Here is a 27205-nt window from a genome sequence, read left to right on the forward strand (position 1 = left end):
AAAAACGTATTTTTTATTTTACGTTATGTACATGTGGTCACTTTAACTTGGTTTTTGCACTTCCACACCAGACTCTTAATGAAGTCAAGCTGACGAACCTACATTTAAGGCAAGACAATTTCATTTGTCATCATTACACCTGGAGTTCTACTGTTGGTACTTTTTTCACAAAACAATTCCAGTGCTGACTGGTTCACAGAAGTAGCTTCAGTGCAAGGGAATCTGTCTAAGCAACAAAACATATTCCGTCTAAGTGCAAAGTTTGAGCACAAGCAGAGCAAATCTAAGCACAACAGGGGCTATTTGTGTGCAAGTGCAGGGTTGTGAGTAAAAGTATTGCATCATCTAAACATGAAATAAAAAGGTCCTGCTCTCAAACTGAAAGATATGTTCTTTAATAAAGAGGAAACATATTGCTTAAGCTTTTTATTATCTTCCATTTGTCATCCCAACCTTTGTCACATCTGGCAACAAAGCCCAGTGTCGGTGTGTACAGTACAAGTGTACTCTCTGAGAGGAGACAGCAACCACACCTGCAGGTGCAGCCATAGTCATATTCTGTATTTATCTCCCCACTTCCCATTTGGCCCCTGTTCTCAGTGCTCATGATCTGGTTATGAAAGATGCATGATGCTCTCGCTCCTTGCTCACAGAGCAGGTCACAGAGCGACTCACAGAGCGGCTCCGGCTGCACACAGAGCGGCTCCAGTCCGGGTTTTACCTGCTGCTGTCTGCCTGCTGTCAATGAAACATCCAGCGCGTCCTCTCTGCCTTTATTCCTCTACGTGTTTCCATCGCTCCGCCCTCTTCTTCCTATCTGGATTTTTTTCCTCCTCCTCCCCTCTCTCTCTCCCTCTCTATCTCTCTCACCCCCCTGTTTCTCACTCACTCTCTCTCCCTCTCGTTGCATCCATTTTTGTGCATTTAAGAAATCTCCAAGAATTACCAACCTGGAGGAAAGCGAGCTAAGAGTGACAGAGGAGGGTTAAGGGCTCGCAACGGAAACAAACACGGACGGACCGGGCCACCTTTGATTATTCCAACATGCGAGTGGAACCTCTTTAAAGAATGGCAGCGATGGGTTAGACAGGATTTAACATGACAGCGAAATAGAAGGCAAGAGTTGTTCATTTTTTATTTTCAAACCCTTTCTATTTGTCTTCTCCCTGGATGGATGGATGGGTTGTGTTTGGAATAGCTGAAGGTTGTAGCCTGCAGCATGTGAACCCCGTGCCTCCAACAGGAGCATTTCTGATCCCGAGTGTTTTCTCTTTCACAACATTTCATGTGTGAATTTGTGCGTTTTCGACCTGCAGCCGCTTGAATGTAGCCTGTTTGCAGGCAGCGCTCAGTCGGCTGCAGCGTGAGTATTAATCAGAACCCATCATGAGCATTTAACAGCATGAGGCTGAAGCCTGTGTTGGATGTTTTTGACGCTTATTTCTGCAGCACGGTGTAATAATAATATGTGCATGGTGAACTAGTGCCGTGCGTAAACCACGGTGCCTCCAGCGAAACCCCACCGTCAATTTCACTGTTTCACCGCATGAAATGTAACACATTTGTAGCTAGATCTCCCACCATGATGCTGCTGGTTGATGGTGCTTTTATCATTCATTCTCTGTAGCCACTGTGTGTAAAAGATGTCTGCTCCACACGGGCCCCGGGGCGGCCCTGGCCCTGCTGCTGCTGCTTCTGCTGCTGCCTCAGCGGCCGGCGCCATGCCGGAGATGCCGGACCTCAGCCACCTCACCGAGGATGAGAGGAAGATCATCCTCGGTGTCATGGACCGACAGAAGAAGGAGGAAGCGAAGGAACAGTCGATGTTGAAGTAAGGAAAGAAGCAGAGATGGTGCAGGAGCTGTGTGTCGGCGCGTGCCGAGCTCAGCCCCGGGTGTTTCTGTGGGGTCTGTTTGTGCAGCGTGTATTTCTGATGCTGGAGCTAAATCAGACTGTTAGACGGCCAAGGTGAGGCGAACCTTCCCCTCGCCTGGTGGTCGCTCCTTGACCCTCCTCCTCCTCCTCCTCCTACTCCAGGAAACACTACATGTTCATGTCTGAGTATCATTTTCTTTATAAAGCGACACACACCCTCAGTACTCTCATGTATCTCACAGCTGTATCTCTACTATAATGGCTGGGTTGTAGCGGCAGCAGCAGCAGCGGGCGCCATTTTCACGTTAAAAAAAGCACGCCAAATTGCTTAACCTTTCCCCACGCGCGTCACAGAGATTACACAACATGACACTGGGAAGGATCATTTAAGGTGTCCTTTCGGGACGATGGCCCACGCGGGGTGGGTGTGATTTCTACGTTAAAGTCTCTGTAAATCGTGTATCCCACCCCCCACCCCCCACAAATGCATACACACCGCCCCCCACTCCTCCTGTGTACAGATGTCGCTTGGAGCTGTTTCAGCACCACGGAGCTGTCCACACAGCAGGCTCTGTTTTTTAAGGTGGACCGGGAGTGTTTTCCGCCGCCGTCTCTTTATAACCTTTTCGCCATAACTCTGCTTTATGGGTGGAATACTGCACCCTGTCGACTCGCCCCGGTCACACATATATATATATATATATAAATAAAAAAACGCTCAGCTGATGTAGTGTTAGTTAAAAAAAAGATTTGGGTTCCTGCTTCTTTCAACATGCATGGCTCATGCCTGTCAAGGTGGTGGCCTTTAATGTTTCCATCCTGTTGATTTTTTTTGTAGTTTTCCAACTTTAGTGAAAAAGGAGGCACAAATCTGCTTGCTCGGGATAATGTTGTGTTTGGACTATTTTTACTTGACTCTAAGTATAAACATATCATTTTATAAGTAAATCGTAATTAGATTTTTATACAGCACTTTCTTTCACTAATCGACCACTCAAAGTGCTTTACACTACCAGCCCCGATACCCGTTCACACACACATTCAAACATTGTTTCTATACGCAGCGCTTTCTCTATCAACCTATTCACACACTGCACTGTCTTGCCTAAGGTCACTTTGGAATACCGAATGGAGTAGCCAGAGATCAAACCACTGTCCTTGTGTTTAGTGGGCAGCCCTCTCTACCTCCTAAGCCAAAGCCATCCTATGGAGCCAAATTGCAAAGTTCATTATCTCAAGGTATTTCACATTGTAAGATGGAGACCATACAGTATTATGGAGAAACCCAGAAGTTCACACTTCGAGCAAACCCATGGATGGCAGAGAGACCTAATGACTCAATGTGGGTGGCCATCTGCCTCGAACGGAAGGGGTGAGCAGAGAAAAATGGGGGAGAGAGGAGAGGTGGGTGGAAGAGAAGAGAGAGAGGGGACCAGGAACAGCTATGCAAACGTCATTTTTAAGCTCTGTCAGATTGGTTGTTATAATGACCACAATAGCAGTGATACATACATGTGATGATAGCGGCAAGGGTTAATATTATTATTAGTAGTAATACTAATAATGACATCTCTGGCTGTTTTTCTGGTGCTGCAGCCTCCCAGCACGTGCCAGTGTGACTTCAGTGTGAGCTCAGTGTGTGTGTGTGTGTGTGTGTGTGTGTGTGTGTGTGTGCCACGCTCACTGGGAGCTTTTTAGAGGCATTAGAGCTGTTGTTTTCCATCATCAGGTAAATGTTTGCACTAAGGCAGCATTCCTAATGGAGAGCGAGTTGTGCAATCCCTTCCTAGTGCTGCTGCATGATAAACATGACTCACGTACTCCGAGACACGGCTACCTCAGCCGCTGCGGTTCATGCTGCGTGATTCATCCAGGCCTTTTCCCTCCGCCTCCAATTCCCCTTTCAATGTTCCACTCTCCATCACCTTATCCCCAATAGCTGACGTTTTTTTCCCTCCTATTTCTCTTTCTCTGAAGTAAAAGGTGATTGTCAGTTTCAGTCACTCTTAGTCTCAAAGTGATGTCAAAGCCTTGTCATGACTGAGCATGGGCAGAAGAGGCTGTTCTTTGTGGGGACATGACTGACTGACTGTCTCACCATAATGTTACGTAACTTTGATTGTGGGCCACATGAACTGAAAGCGTACGTGAGCCATGAGGTCAAGGAGGCCTCAGCGTGGATTGCTTGAGTCCTCATTTGCATTGTGTTTCCAGTGTGGCCTCTCTCCTGCACACGCTGGTTACCAGAGGTTTTTATTTCACAAGCAGAGCCAAAAGCAACATCTGACAGAAGAGGTGGAGTTGATATTAAGGGCTGGCTGCCACCCTTTTGCTGTTGTTTTGCTGATTAGACATCCGGATTGCACCTCCTGACCCTGTTGGGGTCAAGTAGTAAAGTTTTCTCTCAATGTTTCTCACAGCAAAGTCAATATTGGTTTGGTTTTAATGTGCTCTGTCTGTACGTACAAGGTGACTCATCATGAGTCATCAGAACAGTAAATCACCATTTTCTTTACCTATGAATCATACAAGCATAACATATCCTGAAGCAGCATTAATTCACTCCGCTGCGGGGTAGTTACAGCAGCAGCAGACTAACTTGTTATTGAATGGTTCGTAGCATTTCCACCACTGTCGGAAACAAACACCCACACAGTAAAATCCAACCTTATAGCCCGTGCATCTACGCTGTCACAGTCCAATCCCACTGCGGCTTGGATGGCTGAAAGTGGCAGTTTGAACATTGAAGTGTGTAATCTAACAAAGGGAATCCTGGGAAGATGGAGGGATGAAGGAGAGAGAGGGAGAGGAACCTCCAGCTGCAGGGCTTGCCAACTTGCTGTCATCTCACTAGAGGTGCTACAGAGAGCGAGGATGGAAACCCAGTGCTGCTGACTCGCATGTAATGAGCTTCTCTCTCCTATAGGCTGCTCGTTCTTAGCATGCCGGTGTATGTGTGTGTCTGCATGTAGAAAATGTGCTGCACCAAGGAGAAGTCGATCTCTTGGAGTCCGTTAGGCGGCGCTCATTCTTAGATTTCCCTCCTAGAAAGCCTCTCAAAGACGCAGCCATTTAAGTGTGTTTAGCTCAGAATCATTACATTTTTGCACACAAAACAAGCTTTCCATGCATCAGTGAGTTCCTGTACAGCAGTGATGGTTATGGGACCCCCACCCCCTCCCACATAGACACTGTGTATCCCACAGGCTGGCATCAGCTGCCTGGGATGGGGTGACCCACACAATGCCTGGGGCTCCACTTCTCCTTTCTCCCTGCTCCTCCGATCCTCCAGGGCCACTTGCCGGTTCTGCTTGGTGGCTAGGAGTGGCAGAGTGTGGGACTGACTGACTTTCTCTTTCACATTTCCATCCTCTATTGCTCTGTCGTTCTTTTTGTTTCTCTCACTTTTAATAAGCAGTGCCTGTTTCAAAGGTACAAGCTGATGAAACATAAACACACATAGAGTTGCATCTAAAGGTGGTTGTACTGGGGTATGATTCCAATATTAGCAGACAGACACATGTTGCTGTCTTTCCACTTCCTACCACACTATAACAGCCCAGTAACTGTTCCTCCACGTGCCTGTAGCAGTGTAAACTCGTGGATCAGGGGACTGTGTCATTCGCTCAGGGACCTCCTTTGACTGAGCTAATTATAATGACTGACTTGTATGAGGGACTCCCACTGAGATGCTGGTATTCCAGGGCTCTGAGTCTGCTGTGTCTGCTGGTAATGGAATGTAATTGTATCATGGCAATGTGGTGAAGATATTATAAATAGACGATTGTTAGGAGTTAGGTGTATGTTGTGACTAAAAGACCTTTCATTTACACTGTGCATGTACATACCTTCAGGGAGCAGATTTGTCTTTACCTCAGTTGGTTGCACAGTTACAGAAAAAAATGAAGAATGGGAAACAACAATGGTGAAAAGTAAGACAAGGGATTAATTTTCTAAGGCCAACGATGTGGTGGGACATATGCTGGTGGCAGGAGGCAGTGCAGGTGACTGCCTCATAATTTCAAATCTTCTGCCTGTTCAGAGTACAATGCACCAATGGGCTTTTCAAACTGGGGCCAATAGTGTTTCCAATAAATTCAGTTTTAGCTGCTGAAAAACTCCGGAGTAGTGTGGACAACAGCAGTGATGCGTTTTGAAACTAAAATGTAGTAGGGTGGATGTAGCCTAAGACAAGTCAAGTTGGCATGACCCTAGTGACATCATCAGGGTTATTTCCCCAGTCCAGTAAAAGCTCCTCCTGAGCCACATCAGACACTGCAAGGGTCTTGTTGTACTATGCCACTGCACTGTGCATTAGGACAAGATAGTAGTGAGGAGAGAAATAAATTAACTTATAATTTAATAATCATTTGACCTGAAAATGTCATGATACATGTAACTTCAGTGACACTTTAATAGTTTTCACTGCAAATCAGGGTTCAGGATCTGGAATCATAACTTGGAATTAACTGCTTTGTTCCAAAATATATTAATTTGTTTTCATTGTCTGTGAGAAAAAGCATTATGTTCCTGGTTCCATATAACATGGCCATGGTGAAAGGGGTGTTGTGTGTGTGTGTGTTTGTTTGTTTGTGTGCGTGTGTTTGTGTGCGTGTGTGTGTGTGTTTAACATGAAGAGCATTGACCTAGAATTAGCTTTGATTGATCACATCCCATTTCCTTTTTCTGTTACTCCCTCCGAGAGAGAGAGAGAGAGAGAGAGAGAGAGAGAGAGAGAGAGAGAGAGAGAGAGCGAGAGAGAGAGAGAGAGAGAGAGAGAGAGAGAGAGAAAGATAGAGAGAGAGAGAGAGAGAGAGAGAGAGAGAGAGAGAGAGAGAGAGAGAGAGAGAGATAGAGAGACCTATGGTTGTGAAATGAGGCAAGGTAATGCTCTTCTCACTGGACAATGTACAGTACACACACACACCCTCTCTCTCTCTCCCCCCTGCCTTTTTCTTGTTCTCTCAGTTCACTCACCCATGCTCACTCGCCTTCCCATGCAAAGAGCAGATTCTGTCATGAGCGTTATACAGCCGCCCATCCCCCATCACTGTCCCCAAGGGAAAACGCGCGAGAGAGAGAAAGAGAGAGAGAGAGAGAGAGAGAGAGGCTAGAGAGGATGCTGTCTTGACTCTATAAAGCAGAATGCACGTCAGATGAATACATCATCATGCTGATTAAAGTAACAATGTGTTTTGGTTACGGAAGGCTGGCATGCTGTCAAGTAGTTTGGCTTAGCCGGACAGGAAATCCAGTTAAAACACAATTGTCATCATTAGAATGAAAAATAAAATAATATATTCACAAGTTCCTCATAAGCCGTGGAAGTGAAGCTTGATTAGTGTTGCGGTTATTGGTGCTCTCCTATCGCACATATTTGTTTTACATTTCTGCCATTAACCTACTGTATCTGTAAATTACCCCTTGCTCTGCATTTTTCTCCTTACACTGCTATATAATGAACATTCCCTCTAATAGATAAGGCTGGTGTATTTCAATGTTTACCTATGCCAATAGGCTATATGTTGTCATTGTTGCTTGTCTGTCTTTTCGCAGAAATACACAAAAAATACTGAACAGATTTCATTTTGATTTGGTGGAAGGGTAAGGTGTGGGCTAACTTTTGGAGTCAATTCATTTAAAATGGCGGATCCATATGAACATTCTGAAAAAATTTTCAGTCCCTTTCTGTAACATTGCTTGATAGGGTGTTTTTTTGTGACTTTTTTGTGAATATACACTCCTGATCAAAATTTTAAGACCAGTTAAAAAATTGCATGAATTTGCATTTTGCACTGTTGAATCTTAGGAAGGTTCTAAGTAGAGTTTCAAAATGCAAAAAGAAGAAATGGGAACAAGAGCCCAAAAGTTGTGAGCAGGCAATTTATTGAAAACAACAATTTAACTGAAGTAGGCTGTTCATCAGCTGATCAAAAGTTTAAGACCACAGCTAAAAAAATAAAAAAAACCCCTCCTAAAACAGAAATTAAAGTGTCAGAAACTGACTCAGTAATGAGTAGCTCCACCATTATTGTTGATCACTTCAAAAATTCGTTTTGGCATGCTTGATGCAAGTGTTTCCAAAAGGCTAGTGCGAATGTTGCGCCAAGTGGTGAAGATGGCTTCACGAAGGGCATCCACTGTCTGGAACTGAAGTCCATTTTTGTAAACTTCCCTTGCCATCCATCCCCAAATGTTCTCAATTGGATTAAGATCAGGGGAACACGCAGGATGGTCCAAAAGAGTGATGTTATTCTCCTGGAAAAAAAGTCTTGGTCAGACGGGCATTGTGAATTGGAGCTTTGTCCTGCTGAAAAACCCAGTCGTTACCACACAGACGAGGGCCCTCAGTCATGAGGGATGCCCGCTGCAACATCTCCACATAGCCAGCTGCTGTTTGACGCCCCTGCACAACCTGGAGCTCCATTGTTCCATTGAAGGAAAAAACACCCCAGATCATGATGGCGCCCCCTCCACTGTGCCGCGTAGAAAACATCTCAGGTGGCATCGCCTTGTCATGCCAGTAACGTTGGAAGCCATCAGGACCATCAAGGTTAAATTTTTTCTTGTCAGAGAATAAAACTTTCTTCCACCTTTGAATGTCCCATGTTTGGTGCTCCCTTGCAAAGTCTAAACGGGCAATTTTGTGGCGTTGAAGGAGACGTGGCCTTTGAAGACGTTTCTTGTTTTTGAAGCCCTTCCTTCGCAGATGCCGTCTGATGGTTATTGGGCTGCAGTCAGCACCAGTAATGGCCTTAATTTGGGACGAGGATCGTCCCGTGTCTTGACGGACAGCCATTCGGATCCTCCGGCTCAGCGCCGGTGAGATTTTTTTGGGTCTACCACTTGATTTTTTTGTTCCATAACCCTGAGGATCTTTTAAGAAATGCAAAATGACTGTCTTACTGCGTCCAACCTCAGCAGCGATGGCACGTTGTGAGAGGCCTTGTTTCTGCAGTTCAACAATCGTACCACGTTCAAAGAAGGTGAGCTTTTTTGCCTTTGCCATCAAGAGATCTTCACAGTGTGATTACTTGACAGGAAATGACATGGAATCCAAATTTGCACAGATTTTGGCTTTTAAAGGCTGTGGTGTTAAACTTTTGATCAGCTGATGAACAGCCTATTTGAGTTAAATTGTTGTTTTCAATAAATTGCCTGCTCACAACTTTTGGTCTCTTGTTCCCATTTCTTCTTTTTGCATTTTGAAGCTTTACTTAGAACCTTCCTAAGATCCAACAGTGCAAAATGCAAATTCATGCAATTTTTTAACTGGTCTTAAGATTTTTATCAGGAGTGTAAATATAGATATTATAAAGATAAGGACCGATGTGTGCAATTTAATGTGGCTTGATTTAATGTAAGGTGTTGTGTGACTGTTGGGCCTTGGTGAAGGTATGCACTTTATTCTAGTTTTTGTTGTTGTAGACAAATAGCATGAAAAGACCTAAAGCAACATAGTGTCTTCATGGTTTCATGAATTAAAGTATAATATCAAATATTTGAGTAAAATGATCCTTCTCCTTTGAGCTCTGTTTTGGTCTTCTCCTCCTGAGAAATATACTCTTGTTCAAATGCTCCACTGTTTCCACCACCCAGCTTCCAAAAGCTGGTGCTGTGCCAGCGTTCAATCAGTGTTTTCAGAGATGTATTTATTGTATTATTGATGTATTATGATGATGTATTATTTTGCTGAGAAAAGTTGATTGCCCTGGCTGCTATGTTGTGGGCCATTAAACCAAAACAATACGCTGAAAGACACTGACGAGCTCTGTAGAGCAGAGATAAACTGTTGGTTTGGATGATAATTCTCTGTGAATTCATCATCATGAGCAACTTTGTTTCACATTTGACCTACTGTCACGACATAAATCTTCATGAGTAAGGCGACTGGGCACTGTAGTTTTAAGCAAATGCCTCTGAAACAGAGGGAAATCGTTCACGTCCTATGGCAACACGTCACCCAGTGCAAAAGTGTGGCTCAATTTGTTTGGACAATATTATAGAGCAAAATATGGCACAAATAAATACAACTACTCAGACAATACTTCCAAAGGATCAGTTCGTTGTTGATTTTCGTCTTTTCCCAGGTTGTAATATTTAAGAAAACTATAGAATATTAACTTGTTTAATGGTCTGAGTGACTGAAAAAAGAAAGGAGAGGATACTACATGATAAGGGACACAGAGGAGAGGGCAGGGTGAGAGGAAAGTTTGGGACAGGTTAGCATGGGAGAGGGGAGAGGAAATGAGAAGGGATGAGGGGGGCGAGAGGAGAGGGCAGGAAAGGAGAAGAGAACATCAGAGAGAAAATGAGAGGAGAGACAGTGACGTCTGAGATGCTATCAGGTCTCGTTGCTGATATGACAGCCTTAGTCCCCATTGACAGAGCAATCAGCCTGCCATCTCCCATAGCCTGCTGTTCTCCTGTGTGGCACAGCACAGCATCGGCCTCTATTGTCTTTCAGGGCCTTTGTTCTAAATAACATCTGCATTCGTCAGCATCGGTTTTATTCTCCTCTGGGCTCTTATCCCTAAAGCAAAGTTTGAAGGGATTTTCCTGTCCCTGGCTGCGCAGTTTGAAATGCCCTTGGTGAAACCTGACAGTAGGAAACTGTTTCAGAACGAGATTGTTGTAACATGGTACAGGGCATGTTTTATGTATTTATAGAAATATGTAATACAATGTTAAGCAGCAGCACAGGAAGATAGGTTTTCATTTTTAAACTTAGTCAACAGAGCCTGAAGCAGTTGCAGAACTTAATGTTAAATCTTAAGCTAATACCAAGACACTAACTTTGGGTCAAATGGCATGGTCAATTACCTATGGCTATGGATTTCTAGGCTATTATTTGATTTCATCTGACATACCTCAGAAGTAATACTTGCCAGCTAATATTGACTAGCTAGTAGCCAAAGACGGCAAAACAAACTTGGGTAAATAAATTGAATCAAGGAAACCAACATTCCCCTTGTTTGACCGTCAATATTTTTCATTCAGCGTAACTGTATGATTATTGGGGGAGGGGGGTATTTGTACAGACTGGCTTTGTTTATTGGAGGAGATACAACCCCCTAAACTCCTTGTAAATTATGCCCTAGGATATTACCAAATTTAATAAAGTTGTAGGTTTAAATCCCATGATCAGAAAGCATTGTGTTTACATCAGCTAGCATGTGAAAATGCTCAAGAATTTGGTGTGACGTATCTCCTCCCTGATATGAACTGATGTTGATGTTGTGAGGTACTCAAGAGTGCAACATAAGCAGTACTAGCAGCTAGTGATCCTATACTACTCCTAGCCTGCTGTGCAAGAGTGACCTGATTGAGAACACAATGCAATAGAAAAACAGTCATAGCTGAATAATACATATTACAAAGGGGTAAAAAAAAGTAAACGTTGCCCCTGCCAATGAGAGTAGACATTTGAGAGGGAAATGGCAACAAGAAGGGAGCATTTTAATGACCCATCCCCCTTCCCCATAGTAGAGTGTTGAGTCAATGTAGAGGGAGATAGACAGCATCAGGTCTCAAGCCACGTGCCCTGGAAAGTCACTTTAATTCATTTTTTTTAATAAAACACACCAGCAAGTTAGTTCTTACTGTGGAGGATTTTCTGAATCAGCAAACCCAGCTGGACAACAGTTAAGTACTTTTATATGTATTTGTCGGAGTGTCTGTATATCTGTTGGTTTTTGATGCAACCAAAGACAATTTTTTTGTTAGAGTTATAGATACCTGGATAGATAAAGTGAGAGTCAGTCACAAGAGTGTTGAACTAATAATAGTGGAGACATTCGGCTTTCTGCAATGGGAGCGGCAAGCAGCCAGGAACCTAAACAGGCAGCAAAGCCTGGGGTCATTTAGGTGCCCAAGAAAACCAGGGCACTAACCAGCAAGAAGACAAAACATCCCTACATAATAATAGAATATATTCAGTCTCACCTTAATCAACTGAACTACTGAAAGTGAACTGGAAGTGATAACTCCTACAACTGTATGTGTGTTGGACTGTTTGTAAAGGAATAACTTGATTTCAATCATTGATTTACTAAAACAGGCTTAATTAGATGTCTTATTTGCCCCTCATCATCATAGTTTGTATCATTGAGGTTTCTAGTCGTAGCATCTTTATGCCAATTGCCATAACAAAGGAGGTTATGTTTTCCCCTGTGTTTGATTGTTGATCAGTTGTTTGTTTTTTATCAGCCAGCAGAATGATAAAAAAGTACTGAGCTGATTGTTGTAGAAGGATGGGGCGTGGGTCAGGAAATAGCCTATGAAACTGCAGATCTGTTTAAATTGTGTGCCAGTAGTATCCAACATGCTGCTGATGCTAGCCTGTTAGCATTTGACCTTGTTAGTGAAGCCTTATGTATCATTAAATTAAAAATGACTCAGCTAAAAGAGGAGGTAAATATTCTGTTGTGTTATCCCAATTGTGAATTCTCTAAGTTACAGCCATGTTGGTGCTTATTGTCAGACTTACTGAGGATTAGAAACTCCCATTCTGCGGTTGCCTTCAGGTACTTGCTAATTACATATGTAGTGTGTGTTGTGTATCTGTTTTCCTCCCTGAGCTTGTCTGGCCTTGAATCACAGAGGGTCTAGGTGAGACATCCATGTCCCACATACCTTTCTCCTTCATCCTTCAGTTAATGCAGGTCCTTCTAATATTGTTCATCTTTTTGGGAGATTTGTGTTAGCACAAATCTGTATTTTACATACACCATGTTTCTAACTCCCTCAGCCTAGTTAGTGTCTAAGTTTTAGCTTTAAGCAATGTCCACACCTAGCAGGCCTAACAGCTAAACATGTCCCAACCAGACTAGCATCGCTCACATACACACATTAGCACAGGTGAGGTTTGCTGCTTATGGTAGAAGTTCTTTAAGTTATTTTGGGAAACAATTTGAGTCAAGTCAGACTCACTCCAAAATGCAAACTCATAGTTTTCATATAGGCCACCTCAAGCAGTTCTATTTTTGGTAAAGGCAGACACAAAATAAGCAAATCTTCATGTTGCAGATAGCAAATAGCACTCTTATAGACACTTAAAGTGGATGCATGCCTATGATGTTGACTTTGGTTAATTGTTGCTAATATAATGCCATTGCTTCTAACACATATACATGTTTAAAATGAAAAGAAAAATTAAAGTGAGCAACGAAATGACTTTTTATATCCCTAACCCCAGATGTGTTTCCCAGTGTGTGACCTGGTGTATTTACTAGCGTAAGTTTACACAGCACTCAGTTTGTGTGTCCGGCCACGCTCTGCTCATTCAAGACTCATCTGGTCGGAGCAGGTGCAAGCTGGTGACTCAAATACGTGCATGCTGCTTAGCCGGTCCCTCTGACACGCCTTTGTGTGGCCAAAAAAATCACACAACCATCCAGTGCTTCGTATAAACAAATGCAGCCGCCCTGTGTCCGTCTGCCACACAGATGTGGTACAGTCAGTGAAATGAGATACACATGCACGCGCACACACTCAGGCCTCATAATCTAGCATATGGACAGGTGAAGTGATTTTATTGAAAAGCTTTAGATTTGTTTATGCAATCCCTGTTTAGTTCATAATTGTGTTTCTTATATTGCATACACTTTAGATTTTTATTTAAACTACTTGCTTTTAAAGCTTTTCTGTATTTGATTTTCTGTTGCTCAGCACATAATTTCAATTTCATCTTTTAATACTGTCTTTTGCCATCATGACCCTCCCTTTCACAGCTAGTCATTTGTTCTCAGAGGTGTAGCAGGGAGCCAGGGTTTGATGTTAAGCAGCATTATACTCATGCACATGTACAGTGGATACTGCTGTAGGTAGATTACAGAAGCAGCCGACTGACATAAATAGGGGAGGATAAAGAGCAGCCATTTTCATGACGTCATTAATGTAGCCATGGCCCTTATATAAGTCAACTGTTTGAACACACTCATACACAGGCACTGTCATGTAACCTACACTAGGACATACTGTACAACATACAGACCACTGCTCACACTGCCTAGGGCTGAAGGTGGCTTTGTGTGAGCTTTAAATGCATTTTTCCAGCGAGTCAGTGTCTGTTTGTGTGCATGTGTGTTCAGGGTTGCTCGGTTTGTGTAGTGTAGCGTGTACTTTATTGGCTACCATGAAAAAAAAGTGAAGAGGCCAGTTTTTCATGTGATGGGGAGGGAGACAGAGAAAGTCAATGGTGTGATCCCAGGATCGTGCTCCTCGACCGAAGTCTGATGGAGTATCTCCCGCTAATCCCTTAATATCACTCGTCCCACTGAGATACTGCTGCCATCGCCATGGTGATACCGAGCTGACCTGGATGTGTACTAGTGGAACGAGGAGGGGGCTGGGAGGAGGGGTCGGTGGAGGAGAGTCGCTGCAGATAGAAATCCTCTTTTATAAAATATAAGTTTGATCATTTGAAGTGGTATCTCGAGGAAGGAAATGCAGGCAGTTACAGTCACCTAGCGTCCGGCCTCGCGGAGGAGGGGGAGTTGGTTGCGATCGCTGCAGATTACAACTAGAAGCTGGACGCCTTATCCTCCAGTGGGCGGCCGCTTATATTGTTTGGATGGGTGGATGACTTATGTGTAAAGAAGCTGCTAATGCAAGGGAATCCTCTGATTTGGTGTTTTCCAGCAGCCAAAGTCAAACTTATCTTTCTGTCAACCGACAGATGTTAAGAGCCATCAAGTTCAACTTAAATCCAGTCATACAGGGGTCACATCTGTTAATCTGACCGAACGTGCTATTCCTTAAAGCTCTCATGGTATGTCTGCTCTGGCCTTGGCATTGAATGACGACTTCATGAGGTGGCGGATACAATTCCAGGGGGGTAACTTCATATGGCATCGACAGCAATATTTATGCAAAGCGATGGGTGTAGCCTGTAGGCAGAGGGGTGATATCAGATTGCCCCTGTGCTCGCTCGCCTGTGTACACTGTATGCAGTTTAGTTAAGCAAGCTAATGGTGACGTGCTGTAGGGCTGAATTGGGACAGGAAGGAGTAGAACAGGAAGGGCCAACAATAGGCAGGGTATCTATTACCTGTCTATTGTTAGCCATGTTCAGGCTATTATTATAGCCCTGAGTGAGCCACAGACAGCTGACTGCAGTTTCAGTACAGCCCACCTACGGCTCCCAGCTGGGATCAACAACATCATCATGGCTTTTTTTATGTGTTCGAGGATGGTACTGATGGGAGTTTGGAGAGCGGCAGTTTGGTGGAATATGATCATGATTGTCACAACTGCTGTGACAGTTTATTTTTTAACTGATGTTCTTTGCAAGTCTTAATTTTGGAGATTAAACCTGAGATGTTCCAGTTATGGGATAGTCCCTCACCAGGGAAACCAGGAGAAAAGGAACTGGGACTAGGCTTCTGCTGACTACGAGACTGGAATTAATATGGCAATAGCGAGACTGGGAAGAATTGGTGCTTGAGGAGTGGTTATGATGGCTCAGCCCGTATAGCACAGGGGGCTGCATTCAGCCGCCACTGTCTGGCTATTGGAGCTAGAGACTGGGCTAATGCAGAGGGCGGTGACCTAACCGCGGGGGGGCTAAGGCTGAGTTTCTAGAGTATCCCCAGTGGAGCTGTTCATCCGTGCATGGGAGGAGTCGTGACGCGAGCATGGGACAATGTCAGCTGCCAAGAAAATGCTGAGGACAGCCAGAATAAAATGTATCTATGTCAGGATGAATAAAGTGCGTTGAGAGGAGAAGCAACCAGCTTTCACATACAAAGAAAGATGTGTGCACCATTACCCCAGCAACAACAGAAACAGTGTGTATCACTACAGCTTAATAAATGTTGCTCATATAGTTTATATGTTGTTCTATATAATAAATCAGCTCCATTAAAATGAACCTTGTTCGTATGTTTCCTGTAAGCCTGTATGGAAATACACTTGTGAATGTGTGGGCTGCCGGGTGATTAGCTGACTCTTTGCCACTTGGAAATCTCTCAGGAGGGGAGATATGGAGCAGCTCAATTGAATCCTGGCAGGTAATCTAAGGAAACAGATGGATTTTAGTTATATTTGGCAGCAGATTAGCCACTTCCCCGTCGCTCAGAGAAATCTGCTGTTGCCAACCCCTGTTTGACAATCTGAATATTAGTCCTTGGTCATGAGGTCTGGCTTGTGCGCTGTTAGATTGCCTATTCTGATGAGTGTGCCCCGCGGATTGAATCCTATCTGTGCTTTCTAAGGCCCAGCTGTGGGTCGCTGGCCAACCCTTCCACACCAAGGCGCTTGCCCTGTCCCCGTCCCTCCTGCCCTGCATATCGTGCCAGCACAAAGTGCCAGAGGAAGATATCAACGTTCCATCCCCTACTCCTAATCCTCTCTTAGGTGGAGAGAAAAGTGTCACGTAGCACTTCTGCTGGCATTTATTAAAGAGGTAGAATGAACAGGTGTCCCGAGACCTTATCGTCTTTAAATAAGATGCTATTTTTAGAGCATTCTCTGGTTGTCTCAGAGCTGTGTAGGTAATGTACGGTAGAGGTGGTTTAATGGGAGGATTTCTGTTTCATATATAGGGACATTGCTGACACGGTCATACGCTGTGTGTTGATTTTCCTATGTACAGTGCCTTGCATAAGTATTCACCCCCTTTGGACTTTTCTACATTTTGTCATGGTATAACCACAGATTAAAATTTATTTCATCGTGAGTTTATGTAATGGACCAACACAAAATAGTGCATCATTTGGAAGTGGGGGGAAATATAACATGGATTTCACAATTATTTACAAATAAAAATCTGAAAAGTGTTGAGTGCATATGTATTCACCCCCTTTACTGTGAAACCCCTAACAAAGATCTGGTGTGACCAATTGCATTCACAAGTCACATTTGCAAGTCACATAATTAGTAAATAGGGTCCACCTGTCTGCAATTTAATCTCAGTATAAATACACCTGTTCTGTGACGGACTCAGAGTTTGTTGGAGATCATTACTGAACAAACAGCATCATGAAGACCAAGGAGCTCACCAAACAGGTCAGGGATAAAGTTGTGGAGAAATATGAAGCAGGGTTAGGTTATAAAAAAATATCCAGAGCTTTGAACATCTCTCTGAGCACCATAAAATCCATCATAAGAAAATGGAAAGAATATGGCACAACCGCAAACCTACCAAGAGGAGGCCGTCCACCCAAACTGAAGAGTCGGACAAGGAGAAAATTAATCAGAGAAGCAACCAGGAGGCCCATGGTTACTCTGGAGGAGTTGCAGAGATCCGCAGCTGAGGTGGGAGAATCTGTGCACAGGACAACTATTAGTCGTCTACTCCACAAATCTGGCCTTTATGGAAGAGTGGCAAGAAGAAAGCCATTGTTGAAAGGGATCCATAAAAAATCCCGTTTGGAGTTTGCCAGAAGCCATGTGGGAGACACAGCAAACATGTGGACGAAGGTGCTCTGGTCAGATGAGACCAAAATTGAACTTTTTGGCCTCAATGCAAAACGCTATGTGTGGCGAAAACCCAACACTGCCCATCACCCTGAGCACACCATCCCAACAGTGAAACATGGTGGTGGTAGCATCATGCTGTGGGGATGCTTCTCTTCAGCAGGTACAGGGAAACTGGTCAGAATAGAGGGAAAGATGGATGGAGCCAAGTACAGGGAAATCCTTGAAGAAAATCTGATGCAGTCTGCAAAAGACTTGAGACTGGGGCGGAGGTTCATCTTCCAGCAGGACAATGACCCTAAACATACAGCCGGAGCTACAAAGGAATGGTTTGGATTAAAGAATGTTAATGTCTTAAAATGGCCCAGTCAAAGCCCAGACCTCAATCCAATAGAGAATCTATGGCAAGACTTGAAGATTGCGGTTCACAGACGGTCTCCATCCAATCTGACTGAGCTTCATCTTTTTTGCCAAGAAGAATGGACAAACCTTTCCATCTCTAGATGTGCAAAGCTGGTAGAGACATACCCCAAAAGACTTGCAGCTGTAATTGCAGCGAAAGGGGGTTCTACCAAGTATTGACACAGGGGGGTGAATACTTATGCACCCAACAGATGTCAACTTTTTTGTTCTCATTATTGTTTGTGTCACAATAAAATTTATTTTGCACCTCCAAAGTACTATGCATGTTTTGTTGATCAAACGGGAAAAAGTTTATTTAAGTCTATTTGAATTCCAGTTAGTAACAGTACATAATGGGAAAAAGTCCAAGGGGGGTGAATACTTATGCAAGGCACTGTAACTGTACCATCATTGCCCCCTAAACTACACACACACAAACAGACGCAGAGAGAGAGAGAGAGAGAGAGAGAGAGTCAGACAGACAGTCTGAGATCTTTAGAAGAAGTTTGGAGTCCGAGATGGAACTAGTACTACAACCATAAAGCTTTTGACCATGATACCATTGCAGGTGTCACTAATAAATGATTTCCTGTGTACGGCACCATCTTATATCCTATGACTTGTGGATAATATTTGTATGGTAATAGTACAGTCAACACGAGAGCAGAACTCAGTAGTGCCATAGCCTCTGGTCAGAGATTTCCCTGTGGGTCTCTTGCCTGTGAGTGATTACAGTCAGACATTAACCTCATCTCCTGGCAGTACTGACTGCCTGGGATGGTGTTAATGATGTATGTAGTTGGTATTTACCCACTGAGCCAGATTACTCCCTTATGATCCAATTATCACCCGTCTGTAGTCGACTCAGAGGGCCTGCAGGGTCACTGCTTAGCCATGAGATCCACTATGACAGAATTTCTACTTCAGCGTTGATGCCCAGTCAAGGCTGCACCTCTCGATCTGTTAAAAATCTGCAGAGCACTGTGGGACACCTTGGACCCTATACTCTAAAATCATAGGAGGACTTTTACAAAGAAGTTGCATGGACAGAATGTAGAAAGACATACATTTATTGATTTCAAGAAGGCCTTGAAATAAAAAAACTCCACCAGATATATAATGGAGACTGCTTCACAGCATAGCACCCTTGCCATAGCTTTCCAGAGAAGCACATGTCACCATATCTCTCCTGTTCTTGGCTGTCACTTCAACATCTGCCAGACATTTTTTAAACAGAAATAAAACATTCGGAAGCTGCAGTTTACTGAAAGACAAGAGAGACTTGCTAGAGTGACTGGGTACAACTGGTACACATTTGGCAGGGAGCTGGTGTAATTGAAAAAAAAGCAAAGCCCTTGGTGGCATGTGTGGAAGTGCAGTTGAGCATGACAGAGAGGGGTGCACTGCAAGTGCCTAAAATGAACAGAAGTACATGTTCTTGAAAAGTAAGCAGTACATTGTCTATAATCTATAGTGGTTATTTTTGATGTCATGGCATTTTTGACATTATATGATGTCACATACAATAGTTCCATCCATCCCAGAACAACTCCAATCACATCAGTGAGACACATTTTTGCATTGAGTGTGACTAATTATTGTTCCTTCATTATAATGAACCTGAGCACTGTAAACAAATGTGAGTTAAAGCCACACAGTGCTGTAAATATTCAAATGTTATCAGCTGCTGAACAATGGTCCCACAGACGCACCAGTATACATTGACACACTGAGGCAGAGTTCACATGTGGTTCATCTGTGGATCTCAGCAACATTACAGTTAGGTTTTGGGTCAATAAACCGAAGCAATGAGTTCAATCAAACAGAGCTTCAAAGCTGCATAGAGCCAAGAAGAACTGCACCATTGAGTAACAACTCCCTGGATGAAGAAAGGATCCCCTCTTCGTTTTATTAGAGAATGTGTGTCGCATCCACAAAGTCTGATGTGACACTTATCCACGGATAATGTTTGTTTGGATTGCATAGCTTATGGACAGTTTCTTGGCTGTTCCTGTCAGTCAGTTGTAAAGGACATTTGAGCAGTAACTTCTTAATCAGATTTCAGGAGTTGTCTAAATCCTTTCAGATGTTCCTCTAGTGGTTAGTATATGAGAAGGGCTGGCACATACAACTGCACATGTGCATCATGAGCATGTCCCTGTCCTATATGTGCTGATGTAGGGGATTGATTTGACAAGTCTGTGCCCAATTGTTCTGGCTGGTGCATGTGACATGTTACCAACCTTGTTCTGGTTGGGGTAGGATGTGATAATGGTTATCATTATCACCCTAATTGCATTTATTCTCACAACTTCTTACAACTGTGACTTTGTTTAAAAGAGATTGCACATATTACAGGGAGGTATAGAATAACCTCTCCTCTCCTGTCTAAATGACACTGTTCATATGTACATCACATCATATAGACTTAAAGCAGAATGGCAGTAAATACCTTGTTATACATTCTTTCAACAAACTTCAGGAATCAGTTCTTGAAGTTAATGCAGCACATCTGTCCACTAGAGAGCAGTGTGGCACCGGTGTTTGGCAGAGCTGACTGCTTCTCCTTGCAAAGCCAGTAACCTAAATACTCAACAAATTAAACTAAAGACCAACAAATAACAGCAACATGTATCTTATTAAGACTGAAACCTGCCTGTTAGAACAGTAGCGAATCACACATTCAGATGCTCTAAACACACCCTATCTTTGATGCTGTACGAGTGTGTGTTTAGTTTTTTACTCAATGTGTGTGTGTGAGGGGCTCAGGGGAGGCAGAGTGCAGGTGTAAGAGATGGAAAACAGAGACTGTTTCTGCCCTGCAGGCCTCAGCAGCAGCCAGGACACTGAAGACGTCACTTGTGACATTTTACACTCACTCATTTTACTGCCCCATGTCAATTAATACACTGTGCGCACACCCACTCACTCACATATGCACATGTATGAGTACACTACACACATGGATATGGGTAGACACGCACACGTGAAAGCATAGCCAGTTACTCACTCAAACACACACACACCCACACACACACACACACACACACACACACACACACACACACACACACACACACTTTGTCCGGCAGCCGTCCAGGCAGGCAGGCAGGCTCCATCAGATAAATATGAGGCTTGTAATGCAACCACAGAGACGGGACTGATGGGATCAATAAAGAACGGCGCTGCAGGTCATCGAGAGAACACAGTGAGAGGATAAATATGGACTGGCTCATCGGAAAACAGAGCAGCGAGACTGATGGGTACACAGGACTATATCTTTGCTTGTGTGTTCTCTCACCCGTCTGACACAGATCAGACAGATTCCTTGCTCTGTTGTGCTCCTGCTCAAGGAGACCGTTGGGAGGCTGCGTTGTTGTATTTTGATGCTCTGCATGAGAACTGTTTCCTTGCCTCTGTGCTTGTCTGGGAGTTGAATGGGATCCTCGTAATGTACACAGTGGGATAAGTATTGGAGTTTTATTTGATGGAATATTGTTCTTAGTATAGTTTGAACAATATTAGTCCCGCTCAGGCCCCTGCTCTCAGCTGGTGTGTAGGAGCAGTATGTTTAACTACTTAAGGTAACTTTCTGATTGGAGAATTTGATGAATCATCTGGCCTGAAATTGCTTTCAAAGGCTTCTGAGCTCTAGAGTAAATTACTTATTAGTTTACTTTGCTGCTTATAACTTCTGAAAAGTGCCTCATTATAATTTGAACATCTTTGGATAGATAGTCATTTTAGCAATTAATTATAAAGAATGAATATACTAACTTATAATGAAGAAAACCTTCAGTTTTATCACTAAAAGCGTCAGAATCAGACAAACTAATTAACGCATTTCATTTAGCACAGCTATTTAAAGCTGAGTACAAACATGATGATGAGGTGCGTGAAGTTCTGATGTGTGATCGTCAGCTGCAACTTGTCTCTGTTTTGCTTTAAGTCACAACTGCTCTTTAAACTGGGAGAGAGTGGCTGAAGTGTACGATGTTAGACAGATGCTAGACAGTCATGTGGTGGTGATGTGTGTGTGTGTGTGTGTGTGTGTGTGTGTGTGTGAATACTGGCTGTGCTTCCTTGGTTATTCTAGGATCACAGTTTTTACTTAGAATAAATGCAAAAAGTTATAATTATTGGGACGTATGAGGCCCGAGACACCAAAAATGCATCGGTTTGTCTACAGATGTATATTTTTTGAATTTATATATTGTGTTTCTTTATATTTATATTACGTCAGGTCTGTGGTGGTAAGCTTTCTGTGTTCTGTTTGCATGTTCTCCCTGTGCTGGTTTTCTCTGGGTACTCAGGCTTCCTCCCACAGTCCAAGGACCTGCAGATCAGGTTGACTGGAGACTCTAAATTAACCATAGGTGTGGATGTGAGTGTGAATTGTTGTTTGTATGGTGGCCCTGCTATACACGTGTGACCTGTCCAGAGTGTACCTGTCTCTCGCCCATTGTCAGCTGGGACAGGCTCCAGCCCCCCATAACCCTCTTAGGATAAGTATAGATGATGGATGGATGGAGGTTAGTCCATCCATCAAGTCCATCAAATCAAGATATGATCTATATCATAGCCTATTTCCAATCCTGCTTATTTTTGACATTTACATTGCTTTATTATAACTGGCTAATGTATTTGATGTGTTAATGGACATGAATCTAATCAGGCATGTTTTGCTGACTCGGCATAGTAGAAGTTACATTTTCCATCCTAAGGGTCTGAGGCAGCAAAAGTCACTTAGCCCAACCGCTCTGCTTGCTGGTTACGCTGAACCTGTGGAGACGCTTCTCTATGACTTCTGGGAAGTAAAGTAGTGGGCTCGCTTGCTTGTCCATGCTAGCGTGAAAGAGGGTGTTACTCACATGAAGCAGCCATTTCAAAGTTTACGTTGGTCCAGACCACATTTTATTCATTCTGCAATTTTTTTTCATGTTGTTTACCTCATAACCATTTTCATCATTGTATTGTGATCATCATCAAATATCATCTATAATATCTGCATTATTATTCATATTTTAGTTTAAGCATGATTTATGGCCATACACATCTTAAGTGTCATCAGTTGTGTCAGTATTTTGAGTCTTTTAGTATGTTTTCCTCATCTCTTTGTGTTCCTTATGCACTGAGCTGTGCACACTTTTTTTTTTTTTGTTGTTCATGTTTTAGGATCAAAGAAGAACCAAAGCCTCAGCCGGCACAGTAAGTAAACTCCATTACCCAGAGTGCTCCAGGCTTTGACACTTCTTCCTGTCAGTGGGTGCTTTGTGCTTCATGTGGCTTTCTCCTTTTTGTCTGGGAGGAAAATGAAAGAAATGTCACTAATGTCATGGGAAACTGCTGTGGGAGCATGACGTCCGCGCTGTGTATTAGCTTCCAATAAATAGCAATGACCAGATTGTTGGATTTTGTCTTGGTCGCTAAATGGTCGGCTTCCATGACATCAGTGGCAAAGGCTTTTCCTTTCAAACAGCTTTTTTATAGCCAGGCCCTATCCAAACCCTTTCCCTTTGTCCATCGTCTCTAACTGGCTGCCCACTCCCATCCAGGGAGACATCTGATTGGCTCATGCAGCCTCGTAATTTGACCACAACTGTGGGCTAGATGCACCTTTCCCGCTCTACTGAAGTGTAGCTGCATTTTCACTAAATTTACCTGCAGGCCTAACCAGTCCAACAACCTGACCCCCACTCTACCACCAAGCTTGAGTAAATAGCACTCCTGTTCCCCTCAGCTCAGCATTTGATGCAGCTCTCATTTCCATTGGCTGCAGAGCTTTCCTGCTTTCTCTCTCCTACCGTCTACTAAAGCTGTGTGTATCATCTTTCTCTCTTCTTCTGTCTTTCTCACTGTATTTCCGACTAGTTGTTAATGTTCCACCGACTGCCGCTCTGCCCGGCCTTTTCCTCTCTCTCTGCGCTGGTTGTAGTGAATGTCCCTGCTATTGTTCACTTCTTAGAAACTGCCCTGCTTCCTCAAAAACCCTTTTCAGGATAGATTGTTTTCTCCCATGATGACTCATTGCGCTGTTTCAGTCACACTTTCCTTATTTGAACAGGTGGTTTCCCTTTAGTGGGATCACTGAGCTGGTAAATAACGTTCTTCAGCCCCAGCAAAAGTCCCAAAATGACAAGGAGCCAGAGCCAGTCGCGTAAGTAATAGCAAAGACCCTGTTTGATCTCCACCTAGCAGGCACAAACATACAGTGGTGGCCCCAGCAGCTGGATGCACAGTATGTTTGACTCTAGTGGATATTAGAACATTTCTCAGCATTTGTGTTTAAGCATGTGAGAGACTGATGGTGTGAGAGTGATGGATTTTGCTTTTACAAATGACATAATGCTGTGTGGGGTGGTAGAATTTTCATTTCAACAGAGGACAACAAATGATGTTATATACATTATGTTTATGTATTCCAAAGCTGTTATCAGGATCAATTAGAAGGAATTCCCCTCAAACACCTGCATTTATTGGGATGAAATAAAGATAAAAGGACAGAATTGCTTGGCCAATGTTATATAAGGGCATATTATTTACACATTGCTTTGTAAATCAATATATTTATGCTAAAAGTTCAATGCAAATTAATGTAAATATGAAAAAAGAGTAAAATGGTGCCACACCAGCCTGTCTCCTCCAGTAGTCCAACAGCTGATATCTCCAACAGACTTCGTGCATAACTCCATGTTGAAGTTAGAGACAGGAAGTTGAAAACTGATTTGTTCTACTTTTACATTTTTTTCTAATCAGTATTTGGTTTACACCTGCAACCCTAGGTGTAAGTAAACAATGCTCAGGTGTAATAGAGAGGTGGGTGCATTGGACCTAAGGTACTTGAAACTGGATGTGCAAAGATACCGTACAATAATTTGTAGAGATAGACTGCCCTCGCTCCTCTGGTCTCTCAGGTGTGAGTACAATGCACGGTGGTATATTTTGCTCAGTTAGGGATATCGGTTGTGCATTACCTTTCACGATGCATTGTGGGAAACAATGAGAGCACTATATAGGGTAGAAAAAACTTCACCAAACATTCGGACACCACTACAAAATGGCGACCTCACTATAGTGGACTATATAGTAATGAGTGAGTGATTTCGACTACCATGAAAGCAGGTGTCGTTAATAACTCTAGTAAAGAGTCTGTTTCATTAAGTGTCAGAGAACCATGTTTAAACCATCTTATTCAATAACATAATAGTCTAAATGTCTGCTTCCATACTGTGCATGCTAGCTAAATGTTAAGACCATTAGCTACATCTGCAAGTTGTGAAGAAGGTCTGCACAGTGAGTTAAAGGGCGGCGGCCACAGTCGCCTCTCGGCATTCAATGCTCTGAAAGGACATTGAATTCAAGTGTAAGGTAAATTCAATTTGACCACTTTACATAGAATAATTCTGTAGTTATACATTTTTTCATATGACTATGTGTAATGTAAAAAGGTCGGCTCCCACTGACAGAACCACATATAGAATTGAATGCACCTCTGCAATGCTGTGGAACTTTTAGCCGTTTTAGCCTAATTTCGTTTTTTTGGGTTCTGTAACACTGGCCTCATCAACTCTATTTCCTGCAGCGGGAGAATGTTTTCAGCAAAGACTAATCTGACTAACCCAGTATATGCTCCATGCTCAGCACTGGCAGCTAGCTTGAGCAAAGAGAAGAGCAGCTACCAAGCTAAAGTAAGAAATACTGACGGGCTGTTAGCTAGGAACTCGACAAATTTTTCTGTTTATTGTAAATGTAAATCGTAAACAGTTTATAAATGTGTTAGCCATACCACCTTTTTAAGGTCACATCGGCTTGATGTGGAGTTCAAGTGGTCAATATATCAATTATTATCCATATCTATATATATATTTGTAACACACACACAAGGCAGTTACTCCTCTCTAATATCTGAGAGTTTCTGTGGCAGCGTGATATACCAAGGACGATGGAGGAGTAAATATTCAGCTCAGTTTGTGGCAGAAAACAAAGTCTAGTAGTTCAGCCTTGCTGTCACATGTCCAAGACAGAGGCTCATGTTACCGGCTGTTTGTGGCTGCTCTGGTGTGGCCCAGAGGTAAGAGAGCTCCGATACGCTAGCATGGGACGGGACAATGAGCAGCGTATGATTACTCGTCAGCAGTGTCACCCACATTTGACCGTGTTTGACCGAATTAGTAAACCCTTTGGAATGGACTCTGTGTACCAGCTGCCCGCTGCCACGCGAGTCTACTTTCACTCCACATAGTCTTTGTTTACCTCTTCACGTTTTACCTGTTAAAACATTGGCTCTGTTTTTAAAGCTTGTGAACACCTTTCTCATCACGTGTGATCTCGCTCCTTTACTGTACATGTATTTTCTCTCCTATTCCACAAAACCTGCTCATTCTTGCTGCCTGATATCCGTCTTAGAATCAACACTGTCAATACAGACTACAGTTAAACTGGTGCATTTGGTTTTTTTTAACCTGAATCCCAGCCCCATCAAATGAGGTTAGCGTTTCAAAAAGTGACCTGATACAGCAGAAGGGAGAGGTAATCATTGGTTATCTTTTACAGCTCTTTTCACTGACCTTGTCTATCAGTGGAGCATTGGCCCTTAGCCCATGAAGTGGGCCAGGGTTGAGCACATGTCTCTGAAAACATTTGAGTGTAAATGGAGATTAAGTGAGAATAAAACAATGTTTGCTGTCTTATATCCTTGTTCCTCAAAGACTGTAGCTCCACCTCTTGTAGTAGTCTTCATCACGGTGTTATCAGGCCCTCTGTCAGTAAATGAGATTTGGTCGGATGATTTAAACAAGAATACTAACTAATCTCCGCTTGGTAAACACACTATGAGTTTGACACAATTAGCTCTTTAATCCCTAAGTGGGTACAACAAGGGGCATGCTACTGGCACTCTACCTAATGTTTTACATCGCACAGAGACTTGCTCATGTGATGGACACACGCGGGCTGTCTTCAGGTGGTGTGGCTCTTTTCACATTTGGGCTCTGAAGGCCTGGTTGTGGGTAAAGGAAGCACGTTTATCTCAAATGCAGAGCTGTATGTGGTAAAAGGATAGCGCTGCTCAATAATTCACAAGTGCTAATGAATGTTGCAGGGGATATGTGGGGCGAAACCAATTCTAATCGCCATATTATGAAGTCAGCCCAGTGTTTAGTTTCCAAGGAGACGCTCAATTGACATGTGTCATACAAAATGCATGTGAGGACACCATGCAGGTTTTTTCAGGAGCCTCTCAGGGCTGGTTAGGAGTTAAGAATCTGCTGTATAAGATCAAGCGTAATGCTTCAGTAGGGGGCCATCTATAGGACACAAACAGTAACACAATATATGCTGAACTGGCAAAGGCAAGCAGGTTGATGGGTTCTACAGTGTGTGCTGATCACCAATGACTTCTTATTAGTAATACAATAGAGAAATACTAACTGTGGGTGCTGGTAATATCATTATCTAGCCGTATGGTCCAAGGGTGTTTGCTATCTCACCTTACCACTGTCCTGATATA

The 27205-nt window shown here is 43.2% G+C and overlaps 1 protein-coding gene across 3 annotated transcripts in view; it reads left to right on the forward strand.

The window, feature by feature from the left end:
- Window positions 1-1643: 1643 nt before the first annotated feature.
- The window catches only part of rims2a (regulating synaptic membrane exocytosis 2a), a 129535-nt gene continuing 103973 nt past the window's right edge, over window positions 1644-27205 (forward strand). For all 3 annotated transcript variants that reach the window (XM_053432046.1, XM_053432047.1, XM_053432045.1), the window contains exons 1-3: window positions 1644-1831; window positions 22873-22905; window positions 23762-23854. In XM_053432046.1, coding sequence (XP_053288021.1) covers window positions 1644-1831; window positions 22873-22905; window positions 23762-23854 — 314 coding nt within the window. The remainder of the gene's footprint in view (window positions 1832-22872; window positions 22906-23761; window positions 23855-27205) is intronic.

The sequence above is a fragment of the Pleuronectes platessa genome, chromosome 10 (genome assembly GCF_947347685.1).
Source record: "Pleuronectes platessa chromosome 10, fPlePla1.1, whole genome shotgun sequence".
NCBI classification, from domain to species: Eukaryota; Metazoa; Chordata; class Actinopteri; order Pleuronectiformes; family Pleuronectidae; genus Pleuronectes; species Pleuronectes platessa.